The 18,755-nt window shown below is 34.7% G+C and overlaps 1 protein-coding gene across 18 annotated transcripts in view; it reads right to left on the bottom strand.

Moving 5' to 3' along the window:
- Window positions 1-18,755, bottom strand: part of CDC42BPA (CDC42 binding protein kinase alpha) — a 297,113-nt gene that overhangs the window by 58,720 nt on the left and 219,638 nt on the right. For all 18 annotated transcript variants that reach the window (XM_044943085.2, XM_006062426.4, XM_044943088.2 and 15 more), the window contains 5 exons: window positions 8,053-8,177; window positions 4,755-4,860; window positions 4,188-4,336; window positions 2,559-2,650; window positions 232-308 (listed from right to left, as the gene is read on the bottom strand). In XM_044943085.2, coding sequence (XP_044799020.1) covers window positions 232-308; window positions 2,559-2,650; window positions 4,188-4,336; window positions 4,755-4,860; window positions 8,053-8,177 — 549 coding nt within the window. The remainder of the gene's footprint in view (window positions 1-231; window positions 309-2,558; window positions 2,651-4,187; window positions 4,337-4,754; window positions 4,861-8,052; window positions 8,178-18,755) is intronic.

Below are 18,755 nucleotides of genomic sequence, written 5' to 3'. Positions count from 1 at the left end.
AATGACCCTCTTATTTAGATCTTAGATTTCTCTTAAATACAAGAAAAGTTTATGATTAAAGTTTCCATAATATTGCAGGACATGTATTTCTTTCATAATACATTTTTGTTTATATAAGATTCTAGGTCCTCTTATATGGGATGCAATAAAAGTTTTATTGCAAATAAATTTTAAATCACAAAGTAAATTTTAAATCGACCACAGGGGATATCTGAAAGGTTTAATACTTACTTCAAATTGATCCAGAGCATCGGTAGGCGTATTCAAAAATGCCAAGAAAGAATGCTGTGAGTCTTGGTGCTCTATACCTAGAAGACAGCAGCAACTTTTCTTAAAACTAGAGCAATTAACACTAATTTTCATGGATGACCTTTCCTGTCTGAATATATTAAAAAGCTGCTCGCAAACTACCATATTTTAAAACGAATTAACTTTATTAACTCCACAAATTAAAAAAACTAAAATACATTAGTGTTTCTTGTACTATCACTCAATAGTTAAACTACATCAACCTCTAGGAAATACTTGTTTCTTGACTTACTTGAGTTCTTGAATTTCTTCTCCTATACAGTATACCATAAAAAGCACATTAAATCTTTTGGTAGACTTGGGAAATTTTTTAAAAATAGGACTCTGGTTAGATCTGATTTTTCTAAGGTAATTTAGCACCAAACAAGGTTTCCTTTCTGAAATACTTTCATCAAATATATAGTATACACCAATACAAATAACCTTTTATTTAAAAAATGCAGTGATAAATCAAACTTATTAAATTATGAATAAACTTTTGCTCAGGCTTCAATCTGATTTCATTTACTGTTTTATTGACAAATTGCATGACAAAAGTTTGTCTGAGAAAAACTAGGGCTGGAGAATGAGGACTCTAAACCTAAGCTTTTCTCAGATAAATTTTTAAAAATTTGATGCATATCTCTTGGCTATGGTATTAACTCTAACTGCATAATTTCCAAAATAATTCTTAATCATATACATATAACGATAAATACTAGGGAGGAAAAAGGAGAAACACCAATACACACTTCTGATCTCCATATCATTAGGACTAAACTGATCCACTAAATTGGTATCAATTTATGTGCTTTTTTGAATTACTCTCTAATAATAACCCATGGTTGCTGAACACGGCAGTACAGAAATTTGTTCCATCAATAAATATTTGCTGAGAGGGTTTTTTGCCAAGGCCTGTCTAGATACTGGAGATACAATAGTAAAGAAAGAGACAAACAAAATCCTTGCCCTCATTATATAAATATTACATCATATTATTTTAATAGAACATTATTTTATAACACAGTGAAATTTTATTATTCTGCAATGCTCAAAATTCAAATAAAAGCCATAGGCTAACATGCAATGTAATAAATTTAATTTCTTCTTTTGCAAATTTAGATCTACTATAAAATGATGCAATCAATGCCAACTGGTTAAGTCATACTCCTCACTGTTCTCTTTTCTATATAAATTGCTTTTTGGGCCACAGGTCCTCCATGTCTTATATACTTTTTCCTCTACTCACTAAATAATGCAGCTCCCTCTATTCTTCATACATGAAAATTAAGCTTGACTCTCATTTTAGCATGATGCCTTGTATTTCTAATCTGAGTTCCTAATTCACTTTTTCTGGATTCCTTCCTTTCTCATTCATAACAAAAAATTATTGAACATCTACTACTTTTAATGGCATTTTTCATGTTAACTCCTTTGTGATTACTCTCTTTCCTCCAGTTTTAAAAGCAGATAGAGAGACCCAACCAGCTTTATCACACTGTGTCATAGGACTGGGAAATAGAGGGCAGCACATAAGTACAACTTAGAGTCAATTAATTAGGTCAGTATTCAGCCAGGAATACTGTCAGGAAAATGAATTTCTAATAACTGTACATAAGAGATCCTTTCATTAAGAAAATAACATTCTGAATTTTTAAAAATTAAATCTTCATATTCTTAATGCCCACATGATGGAAAGAAAATTGAAGTTCATGTAATAAAGCTACCAAGCACTCTGAGTTACTTTTTACATTAATTATAACGTGCTGAAGTAATATTTTCAAGAAAATGGGAATAAACTCTGAGAAATCCCACAGGGCAAGCAATTCAAGTGTCAAACATGGAAGAAGATGTCAAAATAATTCGTTGTCATTGAATTGCTTTTCTAATATTGGATTAATCTAGTTATTTCTACATTATTTCTTCAACTACCTGGAGAGCGAATCCTCTACAACATTTGAGAATAGTATAAAGTATATGAAAAGAACAAATGTTTCTAATCACAAAAATATTGTTCAAGATATAGTCCATGGCCCTGAAAAACAGTTGAATATATGGCAAAATGAGTTTTCTCTTATGAAATCTTTAACAGTGTATCAGATACAACAAAATAACTCAGAGACTTTATCTACCAAATATGTGCACGTGTGTACCATATATTCATGCATGTGAAGAATTCTTCTGCCTACACATTAAATTGATTCTTTTATAATAAAATGTATTCATAACAGAACATTACATCCTGATGGATGCAAAACACATTCCCATACCCTTTTCAGATCTAAGCTCTTCAGTGTCCTTTATCAGTTGTTCGATTTCTGATAGTAGTTCCAAGTTCTTCTTCTCTGAATCTTTTAGTTTACTTAAATAAGGGAACAAAAGGAAAAATATCATTATTTATATTGTTTGTCAATAAGCCATCATGTATGTAGTTGAACTTACTTGGTTTAAATTTCAGTCATGATGATGTAGGGAACTGAAAACCACTGCAGGAAGGACAAATTTAGCCTGTCATCTACTCTTGTGCAAATAAAGATTTATTGGAACACACTTGGGCTCATTCATTTATATGCTGTCTGTGGCTGCTTTCATACTCAACAGCACAGCTGAGTAGACAGAAACTATGTGGCCTATAAACCCTAAAGTATTTATTATCTTGCCTTTTATTGAAAAAGTTGCTAGTCATGAGCTAAATTATTAAATTTAAAAAATGTATAAAATCAAACATTAACTTTAGAATTCTGTTAAATTTCTTTCATAGAGAACCATAAGACTAAGTTTATAATTTTCAGTTTGACTTGTATTCCTGATTTATAAACAAATGTGTAAGTTTATGTCCTAAGCTTAAGAAGAAAGATCTCACTAACTCCAAATTACAATACAGAGAATGACATTTAGTAGTTCTTCATGTTGGGATCGATTCATATTCTCCAGAAAAAGTTCTTTTCCATTTTCAGTGTCACACTAGCACATTTGAGTAAAGCATATTTAATTTATAATTGACTTACAATAAGAATTTATAATTCAATTGAGGAATTTATAATTCATCAGAGATACATGGCATCTCTGATATAATTAAAAACATTAATGACTGCAGTTTAAGGACTAAGGCTTCATACCATTAAAAACAATTTATGGGCCTATATTTCCTTTTGTGACTCAATGACCTTGCAACCTTAGGTATTCTGAGCACTGAATGGATTTTTCTATTTGTATTTTGATTTGTAACATGCACTTTCTACTGTTCCTCCGTATCACCTACACTGACTTATTCTTGAACCAATCCAATTATGATTTTCCTTTTATCATTTATTCAGAGTATGATTTGGTCTACTGCTGTGATAACAGTGGAGGGAATGTATTAATTAGCTAACTGTCTTGAAGAGTGTGGAGGATATACTTTTTTTAAACATAGTAAGAAAAAATTATAATTTAAATATATTATACCACTGTGAAATTCATCATCACTAGAACCTTCATTTATAAAAAATCTATGGTAGAGGCCAGAAATTACAGATGACTATATTTTGTTCTGACTCTATGCTACATTTTAATACTAATGTAATATTCTTGACCAAGAGATAATTTTGAATTTAATACTACAAAATTTGAAAATGAACTAAATTATACAAAAAAGGGAAAAGCAAATAATAGAATATTAATACTATTAATTCCACTTTAAGAACAAGTCAGATAGAAATAGAGCTGTATTAAAGTCCCATTACTGCATTACTGCATAAAGGCCTAAAAGAATCAATTCATTTTCACACATTCACAGTTTTTTGGGGGTCATCATTTAAAAAAAAAAAAGTGATAGGTAGGAAACGAAATATGTAATTTCTCTCCAGATACTTTTGGATCAAATCAGAAATCACTCTAGTGGGACTATAGAGTCTTACCATTCTGTTATGATGTTAGATGCTTTAACTTTATTCAGCTCTTCTTGGATGGCCTGTTTGGCTCTTATTTCTGCATCCAGAGCTGACTGTAACTCCAGTCTGGCTGACATATCCAGTTTTGCAAAACGTCGCATTTTCCAGGGCATATCCTATGAGACAACATGACTGTGCTTTTAGTTCTATTCTATTTTTACATTTAAGTTCAGTAATATAAGTGAATTTTGAAAGTACTTAAAAGAACTATCTTGCCCTAATTACAGAATAAAAGAGATATATTTATTACTTGTGAAAATACATTTTCATTAAATTCAGAAATAACTAGACTCATTATAAATACATTTATTTTTCATGGTTATTACCATTAATGGTTAGCCATACAAATGACAGCTAAGCAACTATGTATTATAATTTCTTAAACTGGAGGAACTTGGAATGATTTCTTATGAAAAACTTTCCAGGAGGCAAAAACTAGAAACACTGATATAATTACTCAGATTCATTACAGTGTTTTCTGAGCCTTCACCCCAACTAATATAATAAGCCTGTTGGCTAGATGGTAGAGCTTACTGTTGCTCGGGTCCCCAAGCTGGAGTTTCTTAAAGCTTCCAATTCTTCAGTCATTTTAGAAGCTAAGGCTTGAAGATACCCTCGTGCATCCTTTTCATCACTGACCCTAGAATATATACAAATCAAGACAGAGCTCAAGTACCAAAGTAAAACAGAAAACTTCAGTGAGATGTATATTATTTTAAAGCATCATTAAGAAATAAGTGAAAAGTGACAGAAATTTAAAGATGTTCTTAATATCATTTTTTAAAGGTCTACCACGGTACTACTATCTGTCAACAAGCAGGAAATGCTTTACTGAACTGTTTGGGAGTCAGCATATGTTATCAGTAGTGATTAAGAACTTGATTCTTGAGTTAAGTAGACCTAGGTTCAATTTGTAGCTCACTGCTTTTCACTTGTATGACTTTACATAAGTCATTTACCACCTCTAACTCTCTGCTATCTCAGTTAGAAGATGGGGTAATAATAATACCACCTACCTCAAGGACTATTATAACTAAATGAGAATACATGCAAATTTTCAGCCTAATGCATAGAACATGAGTGTGTTCTCATCGCTCAGTCGTGTCTGACTCTTTGCAACTCTATGGATTGTAGCCTGCCAGGCTTCCCTGTCCATGGAATTTTCTAGGCAAGAATACTGGAGCAGGTTGCCATTTCCAACTATAGAGGATCTTCCTGATTCAGGGATCGAACCTGTGTCTCCTGCATCTCCTGCATTGGTGCGTGGATCTTTACCACTGTGCCACCTGGGAAGCCCGCCTAGAACATACTGTTTTATCACTACAAACTATTACTGCACATGAATGAAAATGAATGAATGAGGAGTGTTTCAAATAATATGAGTGAATTTAAACAAAGGAAAATAAATGTTTCATTACTGAAATCCTTTCCTGATTATTAAAACATTTTCCTGGTTATTTTATACTAGTCTCTCTCTTCTAGTAATACTATACACACTCACCATTATCTTTCTTTTCCACTCAAACAAACTCTACCTCAATGGCCATATTTACCAGAAATTAAATTCCTAAATTCATATTTCTAATCTTAACCTATAAGTCATCTTTTCTAAAGCATACTAGAAATCTCCACTCAAGATATCTGAGAATGACCTCAGGCTCACCAACAAACAAAAGAACAACTAAAACTGATATCCTTCTCCCCCAAAGTTGTTTCTTCTCCTGACCTTTCCCACTTCAATGATATCACCATTTTTCTCAATCTCTCCAACTAAGAATTTCAGAAATACTCATTCCTCCTCATTTCTTGCCCTTCATTTATATTTAAGTCCTATAGATCCTGCTTCCATAATGTCTTCTCCATTTGTTCAATTTTCCCCAAACTCTCAGGAGATACATCTGAAAAATGAATTTTATGGGCCAGTCTGTTACTTCAATGCCTTTTTATAGTATCATTTCAAAGAGAAAGAATGAAGTCTTCTGATGAATCTAGGTTGAGAAGAAAGGTCCCTGTTCCAATACAAGGTGAGCAACAAGGTCTCCTTGCCCTAAAAGGTTTAAAAATTTTTTTCATATGAAAGAGATATTTCATAGGAAAAGGCAGAGGGAGGAGAGTAAGAGGACCATCAGACCATAAGACTTCAAATGAAGTCTTATATACAGCATGTTTGTTTTATTTTAAAAATGTTAATTTGACCAATGGAAACATTTACAATTCTTCATATGACAAGTTTCCAAAATCTTGTGTTAGCATTTTTTAAAACACCAGATTAAAAAACCAGAAACAGCTGAGACTTTTAACGTTTATAAGCTTGCAAAGAATATCATAGTTAACTTTCAAATAGTTTAGAACCCTGAGAACAGTGAGTATATCTTTTACTTTTAGCCTATTAGGTATTTAATAATTTGTTATCTAATGTATTAGTCCAGTTCTAAATAACAGCTTTAATGCAGATTGACTTCCTGTATTCTTGATTTTTTCTGCATATTTCATTTGAATGTGAAATATGCAGAAAAATTTCATCTTCATCCTTTCTACTAACCCTTTCCAGACAGTCCATAATTATAGCTTCTTTCCTTTACTAGAACCACTTCCCATTCCATCTCAATTCATCATGCAATCACTTGAAAAGATCAGTGGTCTAGGATTGCAGGCTTTGGCTAAATCAGTTTTGTCTTCTATAAAGTCATTTTCACTAACATCTTAGTTACAAATTTGATTACATAATGATGGAGTTACAAATGAAGAGTCATAATGTTTGATGTATAAGCAAGGCTAAAGATTATAGCAATTTTGCTTCAGAACTGCAGTTTATGACAAGGATATCAATTAAATATTAAAGAACCATTAACTGTACTATTTGGAACACAACCAAACTTCCACAATTTGGTCATTTTCCTTCAGATATGCAGTGAATAGTCACATTCATAAGCTAAAGCTGAGTTAACATAAGGGTTCTACAGATAAATCAGTATCAAAATACATGAGTCAACTGGGTAAGATTATTTAAAAAGACAGTGTTTATTCACTTATGATTTCATTTAAGAAGGAGAGTATTAATCTAGTATAAGTAAGGAAAAAAAGCTTAGAGAACCAAAATAAGAGCATGATAAACTAAAATTCTCACCAAATTCTTGGTCTATAGATATATGAAGAAACCAGTAGTTGTTTATGTAAATAAAACATCAATAATATGCTGAAAAAGTCAGATAGTTAAAAAGCATAAAAAGTTAAGCTACCTATTTTCATTAGAAAATACAATCCCTATTGGATTCAACTTTAAGTATTATAAAAATATACAGATTTTTACAAATACCAGAACAATCATTTAATGAGTTAATTAATATGAAAGTCACTAAGGTAATTATCCCAAATTAAATCCTATGTGCTTAAAGAACAGTTGATAAAACTAACTGTAACCATTTAATGTCTTTAAAATGCCAGATGTGAATTAGTCTGTTTTAATTATGAAAAAGGTGAAGGCATAACATCTTTAGCTTCTAAAATTTTCTCCAGGCTTTCTGTTTCCTAAAATAAACACAAATACAGGAATTTTGGTCTTAGAAATATTGATGGCTAGCAAATGAGTTTCTTCAGTTCTATAAGAACTAACTCTCTTCAGAGAGAATAATATTTTCTTTCTTAGAAAGAAATATCAGCTTCTAATGAAACTGTAAAAACTGATATGGAATATCTGACAGTTAAGGAAAAGCAGAAAAAAGAGAAAACATAGAAGAAACACAGACTAATAATAAATATTCCTCCTGGAATTCATACCAATTTGACTATATGGCCAAAAATCAGCCACAAAACACATTTAAAGAGTACTCACCACTGAATTATTTCTGTGATCTGAGCCTCCCAATGAGCAACCGATTCCTTCTTATCTGCTAGATCTTTGACCTCTTCTTCTAACTGCTGGTTGCGTGCACTTAAGTTCTCACACAGAGTGGTAAGCTGAAAGGCAGTTTCAAGATGCTTAAAGAAGTGTGACTTTTAGGAACAGGAATTTAGGGTGCCTCAGATGCCTCTTGTTAAATTTTGTAAGTCAAAAGTGCTTATCTTCCTGATTTCTATTGTGATGCACCCCCTGGTCACTGATTTTGGAAACATCAAGTACTCTGAATTCTCCTTCTGCCGTTGCTTTTCCCTTCACTCCCTATATTAATTGGTTCCATTTGTGAACATTTTCCATTTGCAGGGAAGAACTCCCCAATTCTGCTGGTAACAACATCTCTCATTTTTTTTTTTGTCTTAAAATATCTCTATGTCATCTTCTTTAAAAAAAAACAAACAAACTTATAATGAGTTTCAAGTATATACAAAAATGAATAGAAGGGTATAAACAAATTTCCATGAACCCATCATTAGCAACTTCAACAGTTATCACCTCAATGTCAATCTTACTTCATTTGTATACCTGTCTTCTTACCCCCTCCTCCAGTATTATTCTGCAGCAAATACCAGACATCATATAATTTTATCCATATATATTTCTGGTGTATCTCTAGAAAATAAGGCTCTCTATTCATAACCACAATATCATTATTATATTTAACAAACTTTCTTATATAGGTAGTCTTATATATGCCAATGCCAAGTCACTTCAGTCATGTCCGACTCTGTGCGACCCCATAGACGGCAGCCCACCAGGCTCCCCCGTCCCTGGGATTCTCCAGGCAAGAACACTGGAGTGGGTTGCCATTTCCTTCTCCAATGCATGAAAGTGAAAAGAGAAAGTGAAGTCGCTCAGTCATGTCCGACTCCTAGCGACCCCATGGACTGCAGCCTACCAGGCTCCTCCGTCCATGGGATTTTCCAGGCAAGAGTACTGGAGTGGGGTGCCATTGCCTTCTCCGAGTCTTATATATAGGTAGTCACTATTCAAATTTCCAGTTGTCTCAAGATATCAAAAGACTTAACAGCCTGTTAAACTGAATCGTACCAATAAGTAAACATAACATAATGGTTGCTCTGTCTTTTAACATAACATAATGGTTGCTCTATCTTTTAAGCCTCTCTTACTCATATGGCAACCCACTCCAGTACTCTTGCCTGGAGAATCCCATGGATGGAGGAGCCTGGGGGGCTACATTCCATGGGATCACAGAGTTGGACACGACTGAGCGACTTCACTCACTCGCTCTTAGGTTCTGGAGTACTCGTCTTGGGCAGCTGTTAACAGAATACCATAGTCTGAGGGGCTTAAACAAGAACTATTTATTTCTCCTGGTTCTGGAGGCTGGGAGGTCCAAGATCAAGGCACCAGCAGATTCAGTGTCTGGCAAGGGCCCACTTCCTGGTTTATAGATGGCCATGGGACGAGGGAGTTCTGCGGGGTCTCTTGTATAAGAGCACTAATCCTATTCATAAGGGCTCTATCCTGATTGCCTAATCATCTCCCAAAGGCTTTGTCTCCAAATAGCACTACGTTGGTGACTAGGTTTCACATCTGAGTGCTAGAGGAACACACTTAGGATACAGCAGCTCCCTTCCAACACTTTAAATTTTCATGTAATTTATTTGTTGAAAAAAGTAGGTTCTTTGTCTTGTAGAGTTTTCTATACTCTGAATTTTTGCCTTCATTTTTGAAAGACATTTTCTGCTGTATAAAATATTTCAGATTGGTAGTTATTTTCCTTCAGCATTCCTTTATTTCTGGGTTCTGTTCCTTTTCTGTTGGAAAGACAGCTTTAAGTTTAGCTGTTGCTCCTTTGAATATAACATGTCTTTCTTCTCTGGCTGCTTCTTGGATTTTCTTTGGTTGTTCTGTTGTTGTTCAGCTGCTCAGTCATGTCTGACTCTTTGCAACCCCATGGACTGCAGCACGCCAGGTTTCCTGGTCCTTTACTATCTCCTGGAGTTTGCTCAAACTCATGCCCATTGAGTCAATGATGCCATCCAACCATCTTATCATCTGTTGTCCCCTTCTCCTCCTGCCTTCAATCTTTCCCAGCATCAGGGTCTTCTCCAATGAGTTGGCTCTTCGCATCAAGTGGCCAAAGTATTTGAGCTCCAGCTTCAGCATCAGTCCTTCCAATGAATATTCTGGGTTAATTTCCTTTAGGATTGACTGGTTTGATCTCCTTACTGTCCAAGGGACTCTCAAGTCTTCTCCAGCACCACAGTTCAAAAGCATCAATTCTTCGTCAATCAGCCTTCTATATGGTCCAACTCTCACATCTGTACATGACTACTGGAAAAACCATAGCTTTAACTATACAGACCTTTGTCGGCAAAGTTATGTCTCTGCTTTTTAATATGCTGTCTAGGTTTGGTTGCTGGTTTTTGCAATTCTTCCATAGTATGCCTGATAGGGATTTAATTTCCCTTTAGGGTCTGTGACATTTCTTGAATTTGTAGCTAAATATTTCTCATAGGTTTTGGAAAATGGTGGGCTATTAACTTTGCACATATTGCTTCTGCCACAAACGTTCTCCTCTCCTTCTGGGAAAGCAAATATTTTCTGTCAGATTTTTTCATCAGATCCCCTATGTCTCTATATATACCTTTTTAATATATTTCTGTGCTTTAAAACGTATTGATATATCTTTACTTCAGCATGGAAAGTTTATTTACCCTCTTCTTTCTTTGCTTCTTTCCAATCTACTGTTAAAATTTTCTGTTAGGTGTTTCAATTATTTTATTTTTTACTCTTAAAGATTTATTTGACTTCTTTGTATAGGTTTCAGGTGTCTGCTGAAATTCTACATGTCTTCTATTTTCTTTACTGGGAATTGTGTAGGTCTGTTTAAACTGACTAGTTTTCCTCTCATTTTTTATTTTCTGACTTAGTATTTGGTTGCTGTTATATTTTTATGTCTTGGTTTTATTAGGTTGTTTCTCTTGGTATGCATTGTAATTTCTTACTGCATGCCATGCACACTGAATGAAAATTTTAAAGATAATCTGAGACTCTATATAATATCTTCCTCCAGAGAGCGTTTACTTATACTTCTGGCAGGCAACTAAACAAAGACAGATGAAGGACTGAATTACTTAAAGGCTGGGTTTCAGTCACTGAGTGGGCTCTTCTCTTTGGTTCATGCTTATTATGAAAATGGAGTCTTTTCAATGACCTTAATTGAAAGCTTGAATTGATTATCAAGGATCCTGCATTGATATTTAGTTTTTAATCTCTCCAAACTCGTGGTAATACTGTGGAATACTGTGCTCAACTTCCTGGATTCTCAGTGATAGCGTTCATACCTGCAAATCCTCAAGAGGAGAAGTGGCAATGAATGCTGGGCTCATCTCTCAGTTCTACTCCTTTCTGTAGGATCTGGTCAGTAAAGTCTAGGCTGCCTTCCTATTTTTCCAATGCCTTCTTGCAGATGAATACTGTAGGCAGTATTCCTACTGTATTAAAAAAAATTTTTTTTAAATCCATCCAGCTTTATAGTTCTTGGTGAGGTGGTAGTGGTAGGTATGATGTAAGCTAATCTGTCGCAGAAGCAAAACTTCTTGCTTTATTTTTTAAAAATCCATGATAAAATATTTGCATGTAATTTTTACTTCATGGCTACATTTTTCTGATAAATGGTCTCACTCTGCCATTAGTTATCACTATTCCTTTCTCCCTTTCTGGTATGTTTATAGTTTATTTTTGATTACTCAGTTTGAAGGAGGTGAATTTATCCTAGAACAATTATTAACAGGTTTGTGAAGATGAGAGGCCATGGGATGGTTAAATTTATGTCAACTTGACTGGGTCATAGGGTGCCTAGACATCTGCTTACACATTATGTTGGTATCTCTGAAGATGTCTCTGGGTGAGATTAACATTTGAATCAACTGACTGAATAAAGCAGATTACCCTTCCTAATGTGAGTGGACCCTATTCAATCAGTTGAAGGCCTGAAAAGAAGAAAAGGCTGACTCTAGTGAGTAAGAGGGAACGGCTCCTGCCTGACTGCCTTCGAGCTGCTTTCACTTCTTTGGTCTCTTACTGAAACAGTCGCTCTTCCTGGGTTTGCAGCCTTCACTAGCTTTTGGACTAGATTTACATCACTGGTTCTCTTGGTTCTTAAGCCCTTTGGACTTGGACTAAACTGTCTCTCCAGCTTACAAACTGCAGATCTTAGAACACAACTTAGCAACTAAACAACAATAATAATCAAGTGAGCCAATTCCTTACAGTAAACATTTTTATACATAATACATGTGTGTGATTATGTGAGTGTATGTATATAAGGGTGTGTATGTATATATAATCTGTTTTTTTTTTAATTCAGTTGACTTACAGTGTTGTGTAGTTTCTGATGAAATCACATCAGGAATATGATTCAGATAAATCTATATCTATCTATAGAGAGAGAACCTTTTCCATATTCCATTCCATTGTAGCTTACTACAAGATATTGGTATTTCCTGTCCTATACAGTAGAATCTTGCTGTTTGTATATTTTATATATAGTAGTTTGTATCTGTTAATCCCAAACTCCGAATTCATCCCTCCCCTGTCCTTTTCCCTTTGGAAACCCTAAATTGCTTTCAATGTCTATGAGTCACTTTCTGTTTTGTAAATAAGTTCATTTGTATCATTTTTTAAGATTCCACATATAAGTGATATTAAATGATATTTATTTTTCTCTGTATGACTTAACTTCACTTAGTACATAATCTCTAAGTTCATTCATATTGTGGCAAATGACATTATTTCCTTCTGTTTAATGGCTGAGTAGTATTCCAGGAAAAAAAGAACGAAATGATGTCATTTGCCACAACATGGATGGACTTAAAAATGATACAAATGAACTTTTTTACAAATTTTCTAATGGCTGAGTAGTATTCCATTCCCTTTCATGGATCACAACCTTGTCACGGAGAAGGGGTTTGCATAGCTCAAAGAAGCTATGAGCCATGCTGTGCAGGGCCAGCCAAGATGGGCATAATAAAGAGTTTTGACAAAACGTGGCCCACTGGAGGAGGAACGTCAAATCACTCCAGTATTCGTGCCTAGAGAAAACCCCATGAACAGTAGGAAAAGGCAAAAAGATATAGGGCAATTACTAATAGGTCCAGAAAGAATGAAGTGGGTGTGCCAAAGTAGGAACAATGCTCAGCTGTGAACGTGTCTGCTGGTGAAAGTAAAGCCCAATGCTGTAAAGAACAATATTAGATAGAAACCTGTAATGTTAGGTCTGTAAATCAAGGAAAATTGAACATAGTCAAGTTGGAGATGGCAAGACTAACATGGATAGCTTAACAATCAGTGAACTAAAATGAACAGGAATGGGTGAATTTAATTAAGATGAACATTATATCTACTCCTGTGGGCAAGAATCCCATAGAAGACATGGAGTAGCCCTCATAATCAACAAGAGTCCAAAATGCAGTACTCGGATGCAGTCTCAAGGCATAGCATTCAACATCACAGTAATCCAATTCTATGCCCCCACAACCAATGCCAAAGAAGCTGAAGTTGAACAATTCTATGAAGACCTAGAAGACCTCCTAGAACACACACACACACACACACACACACAAAAGATGCCCTATTCATCATAGGAGATTAGAATGCAAAAGTAGGAAGTCAAGAGATACCTGCAGTAACTGGCAAGTTTAGTCTTAGAGTACAAAATGAAGCAGGGCAAAGGCTAAAAGAATTCTGCCAAGAGAACGCACTGGTCATAGAAAACACCAACCAGACATCTTGGAGTGTGAAGTCAAGTAGGCCTTAGAAAGCATTACTATGAACAAAGCTAGTGCAGATGATGGAATTTTAGTTGAGCTATTTAAAATCCTAAAAAATGATGCTGTTAAAGTGCTGCACTCAATATGTCATCACATTTGGAAAACTCAGCAATGGCCACAGGATTGGAAAAGGTCAGTTTTCATACCAATCCCCAAGAAAGGCAATGCCAAAGAATGTTCAAACCACCATACAATGGCACTCATTTCCTATGCTAGCAAGGTAATTCTCAAAATCCTTCAGCAGTATGTGAACCAAGAACTTTCAGATGTATAAGCTGAGTTTTGAAGAGGCAGAGGAACTAAAGATCAAACTGCTGACATTCACTGGATCACAAAGAAAGCAGGTGAATTTCAGAAAAATATCTACTTCTGTTTCACTGACTACTCTAAAGCCTTTGACTGTGCGGATCACAACAGATTGGAAAATTCTTAGAGAGATGGGAGTAACAGACCACCTTACCTGTCTCTTGAGACACCTATATGTGGGTCAAGAAGCAACAGTTAGAACTAGACATGGCAAAATGCACTGGTTCCAAATTGGAAAAGGAGTAACAGGCTGTATATTGTCACCCTTCTTATTTATGCACAGCTTACATATGTACTTCTATGCATAGTACACCACGTGAAATGCCAGGCTGGATGAATCACAAGCTGGAATCAAGATTGCTGGGAGAAATATCAACAACCTCAGATATGCAGATAATACCACTCTAATAGCAAAAAGTGAAGAGGAACTAAAGAGACTCTTATGAGGCCAAAAGAGGAGAGTGGAAAAGCTGGCTTGAAACTCAACAGTAAAAAACTAAGATTATGGCCTCTGGTCCTATCACTTCATGGCAAACAGGAGGGGAAAAAAGTAGAAGTAGTGACATATTTTATTTTCTTGGGCTCCAATTTCACTGTGGACCGTGACTGCAGCCATGAAGTTAAAAGATGCTTGCTCCTTGGAAGGAAGGTTATGACTAACCTAGACAGCTTATTAAAAAGCAGAGACATTACCTTGCTGACAAAGGTCCATATAGTTAAAGCTATGGTTTTTCCAGTAGTCATGTACGGATGTGAAAGTTGGACCATAAAGAAGACTGAGCACTGAAGAATTGATGCTTTTGAATTGTGCTACTAGAGAAGACTCTCACGAGTCCCTTGGACTGCAAGGAGATCAAACCAGTTAATCCTAAAGGAAATCAACCCTGAATATTCATTGTAAGGACTGATGTTGAAACTGAAGCTCCAATACTTTGATCACATGATGCGAAGAGCCAACTCACTGAAAAAGACCCTGATGCTGGGAAAGATTGAGGGCAAGAGGGGAAGCGGGTGGCAGAGGATGAGATGGTTAAATAGCATCACCAATTCAATGGATTTAAATGTGAGCAAACTCTGCGAGATAGCAGAGAATAGAGGAGCCTGGCATGCTGCAGTCCATGGGGTTGCAAAGAGCTGAACAGGACTTAGTGGCTAAAGAACAACAAAGTATTCAATTTCATATATATCAATATATACCACATGTTCTTTAACTATTCATTTGTTGGTGGACATTTAGGTTGCTTCCATATCTTAGCTACTGTGAAGAGCACTGCTATGAACACTGAGGTGCATTACCTTTTCAAATTTGAGTTTCTCCAGATTTATGTTCAGGAGTGGGATTGCTGGATTGAATTCTATTTTTAGTTTTTTAAGAAGCTGTAAAGTTTTAAAAATAAAATTAAAAAAAAAAAAAAAGAAGAAGAAGCCTCCATCCTGTTTTCCATAGTGCCTGCAACTATCTACATTCCCACTAACACTGTAGGAAGGTCCCTTTTCACCACATCCTCTCCAGCATTTATTCTTTGTAGACTTTTTGATGATGGTCATTCTGACTGGTATAAGGTAGTATCTCATTATAGTTTTCACTTGCATTTCTCTAATAATTAGCAGTGATGGGCATCTTTTCATGTGTTTGTTAGCCATTTGTATATTTTCTTTGGACAAATGTCTATTTAGGTCTTCTGACCATTTTTTGATTGGGTTTGTTTTTGTTATTGAGTTATATGAGCTGTTTGTATATTTTGGAAATTAAGCCCTTGCTGGTTGCATCATTTGCAAATATTTCTTTCCCAGTCCACAAGTTTTTTTTTTTTTTTTTTTTTCATTTTATTTATGGTTTTCTTTGCCGTGCAAAAGCTTTTAAGTTTAATTAGGTACCATTTGCTTATTTTTGCTTTTATTTCTATTGCTTTGGGAGACAGACCTAAGAAACTACTGCTATGATTTACATCATAGAATATTTTTCCTATGTTCTCTTCTAGTATAGTATCATGTCTCACATTTATTTTTTTCCCATTTAATTGCCTTGGCACTTGTGCTGAAAATCAATCAACTATAATATGACGTCTTATTTTTGGACTCTACGCTGTTTTGTTATAGCAAGGTTGTTGTTCAGTTGCTCAGTCATGTCTGACTCTTTGCGACCCCATGGACCGCAGCACACCAGGCTTCCCTGTCCTTCATCATCACCAGAGCTTGCTCAAACTCATGTCCATTGAGTCGGTGATGCCATCCAACCATCTCATCCTTTGTCATCCCCTTCTCCTCCTGCCCTCAATCTTTCACAGCATCAGGGTCTTTTCCAATTGGTTGGCTCTTTGCATCAGGTGGCCAAAGTACTGGAGCTTCAGTTTCAGCATCAGTCCTTCCAAGGAATATTCAGGGTTGATTTCCTTTAGTAATCTTTTGATTACTGTAGATTTACAGTAAGTTTCAAACTTTGGTAGTGTAAACTCTTCAACTTTTATACCCACTCCCTGAAATGCTTTTGCTACTTTAGATCTTTTGTATACCCATATACATTTAAGAATAAGCTTGTCACTTCTAACAAAAAAGCCTATATAATCTTTATAGGGATTTCCTTGAATCTACAGATTAGAGAACTGCAGTCCTAACAATATCCTAACAGTATCTCTCTCCATTTGTTTAGACATCCTTTAATTTAACTCAGCAATGTTTTGCATTTGTCTTCCTTAAGTTAACTCTGGGAACTCTGAAATTACTATTTTCAATAACTGTGTCCACTATGAAACTTTTTTTTTTTGGGAGAGGATGCATCAATCTCTTGATGTTAACATAGCCAGAGGTATACAGGCTGTTTTTGAGAATGTTTTTTCCAGATGCAGTGTTTTCACTAATTCCCACAACACATCATTTTTTGATCACTATTGCTTTTGACAGCCCATCCAAATAATTTGTGGTTGGGGTTTCAGCTGGAGATTTGCAAGAAGAGGAGGAAATACAGATTTTTGCACTGTCATGTTACAATAGTTACAAGCAGTCTTAAATAGATTTGTTTAGTATTTGTCAGAAAAAGCTCATTTTTTTCATTCTCACTAAACAAAAGCATGGGCTCTGGAGCCAGACTACCTGTGTTCTAATCCCATTCTGCCATCCCCTAGTTGTGAGATTAGTAGAGTAGCTTAACCTCCCTTTTGCCTCAGTATCTGTAAAATGCTAAGAAAAATAGGGTATACCTGAAAGATTTGTAGGATTAAATGATTTATATAAACTAAATTAGGAGGGTAAAAAGTAAACTTTACCTAAGTATTAGCTCATTTTGCATATCTGAGAATAAGATTTTACTATTTGTGAACTGACATATTTAGTTTATGATAAGTATAAGACTACATAGGATATGGAAGAGTGCTCATGTTTTAAGTGAAAAGGCAGATTAGAAAATAAAATGTATATATGACTGAAATTATGTAATAATATGTGTACCAACCAAGAGAACCTGGAAAGGAACATATAAAAGTAAAATAGCTGTTTCAGGTTGATGAAATCATAGGTAACTTCTGTGTTGAATATTTTCCACACTTTGTGTAAGTTTGATTTTACGCAAAATAATTATTTAAAAACAAGATACAAATGATAATCTTTTCTCACTGGAAACCATTTACTTCCACTCCTTAGCACAGATGGCAATTTTATTTGCAATAAGTTACCTTTAATAGAAACTTTGAATACAGACTTCTGAAAATATCAATAAGGTTTTTTCTATTTAATTTTTAATTTTTACTTTTGAAGTTAAACAACCTGACTGTAAGAATCTATTAGTTATCTAAGTTTCAAAATTAACACACTAATTGCTTTTTGGTTTCTATATCTGAAGTTGTGTTGAGAAGGAATTCAGTTCTCTTCCAGCTGGGACAGCTGGTGTAACAATGGCAAAGGTATTCTTTGGTTATTTCTCTTGGGGAAAATACTCCATGTAATCAAACAAACAAAAAATAAATAAATGGAAAGAAAGAGTGAAAATATGCAGCGGGCTGAGTAAGAAGGAGAAAGACAAGTAAAGCTAAATACGAGGAGCAAAAACACAGAAGAGGTTCAAACAGAAGAAGACCCAGATCCTCCCCTAACTCTCAAGGAATAAATACTTCCTTGTTATCATTTGTCATTGAATACTCTCCAACCATTATGATTTGCTGTCAAAGTTATACTCACATTCTCTTTCATATCTTTCAATTTAGCAAGAAAAGGTAATGCTCTATTTTTTTTTCTTTTCTTTTATTTTTTAAATTTTATTTTATTTTTAAACTTTACAGTATTGTATTAGTTTTGCCAAATATCGAAATGCTCTATTTTTTATAAAATTAGGAGATAGGTTTTTATCTTTCAGATCTCATCAAAATCAAAAGAGTATTGTTTAAAAATTATTTCTAAAGATGTGTTTCTGGTAAGCTCACCAGAACATTATGGTTAATCATGAAATAAAGCCAAGGGGTGAATACAAAATTTGATCTATATTCAATCTGATTATATCACAATTCAATTTTCCTTCAACTATAATACCATCTTTTACTAGGT

The sequence above is a fragment of the Bubalus bubalis genome, chromosome 5, assembly GCF_019923935.1.
Source record: "Bubalus bubalis isolate 160015118507 breed Murrah chromosome 5, NDDB_SH_1, whole genome shotgun sequence".
NCBI lineage: Eukaryota > Metazoa > Chordata > Mammalia > Artiodactyla > Bovidae > Bubalus > Bubalus bubalis.
This window is presented reverse-complemented; position numbering and strand designations above follow the sequence as displayed.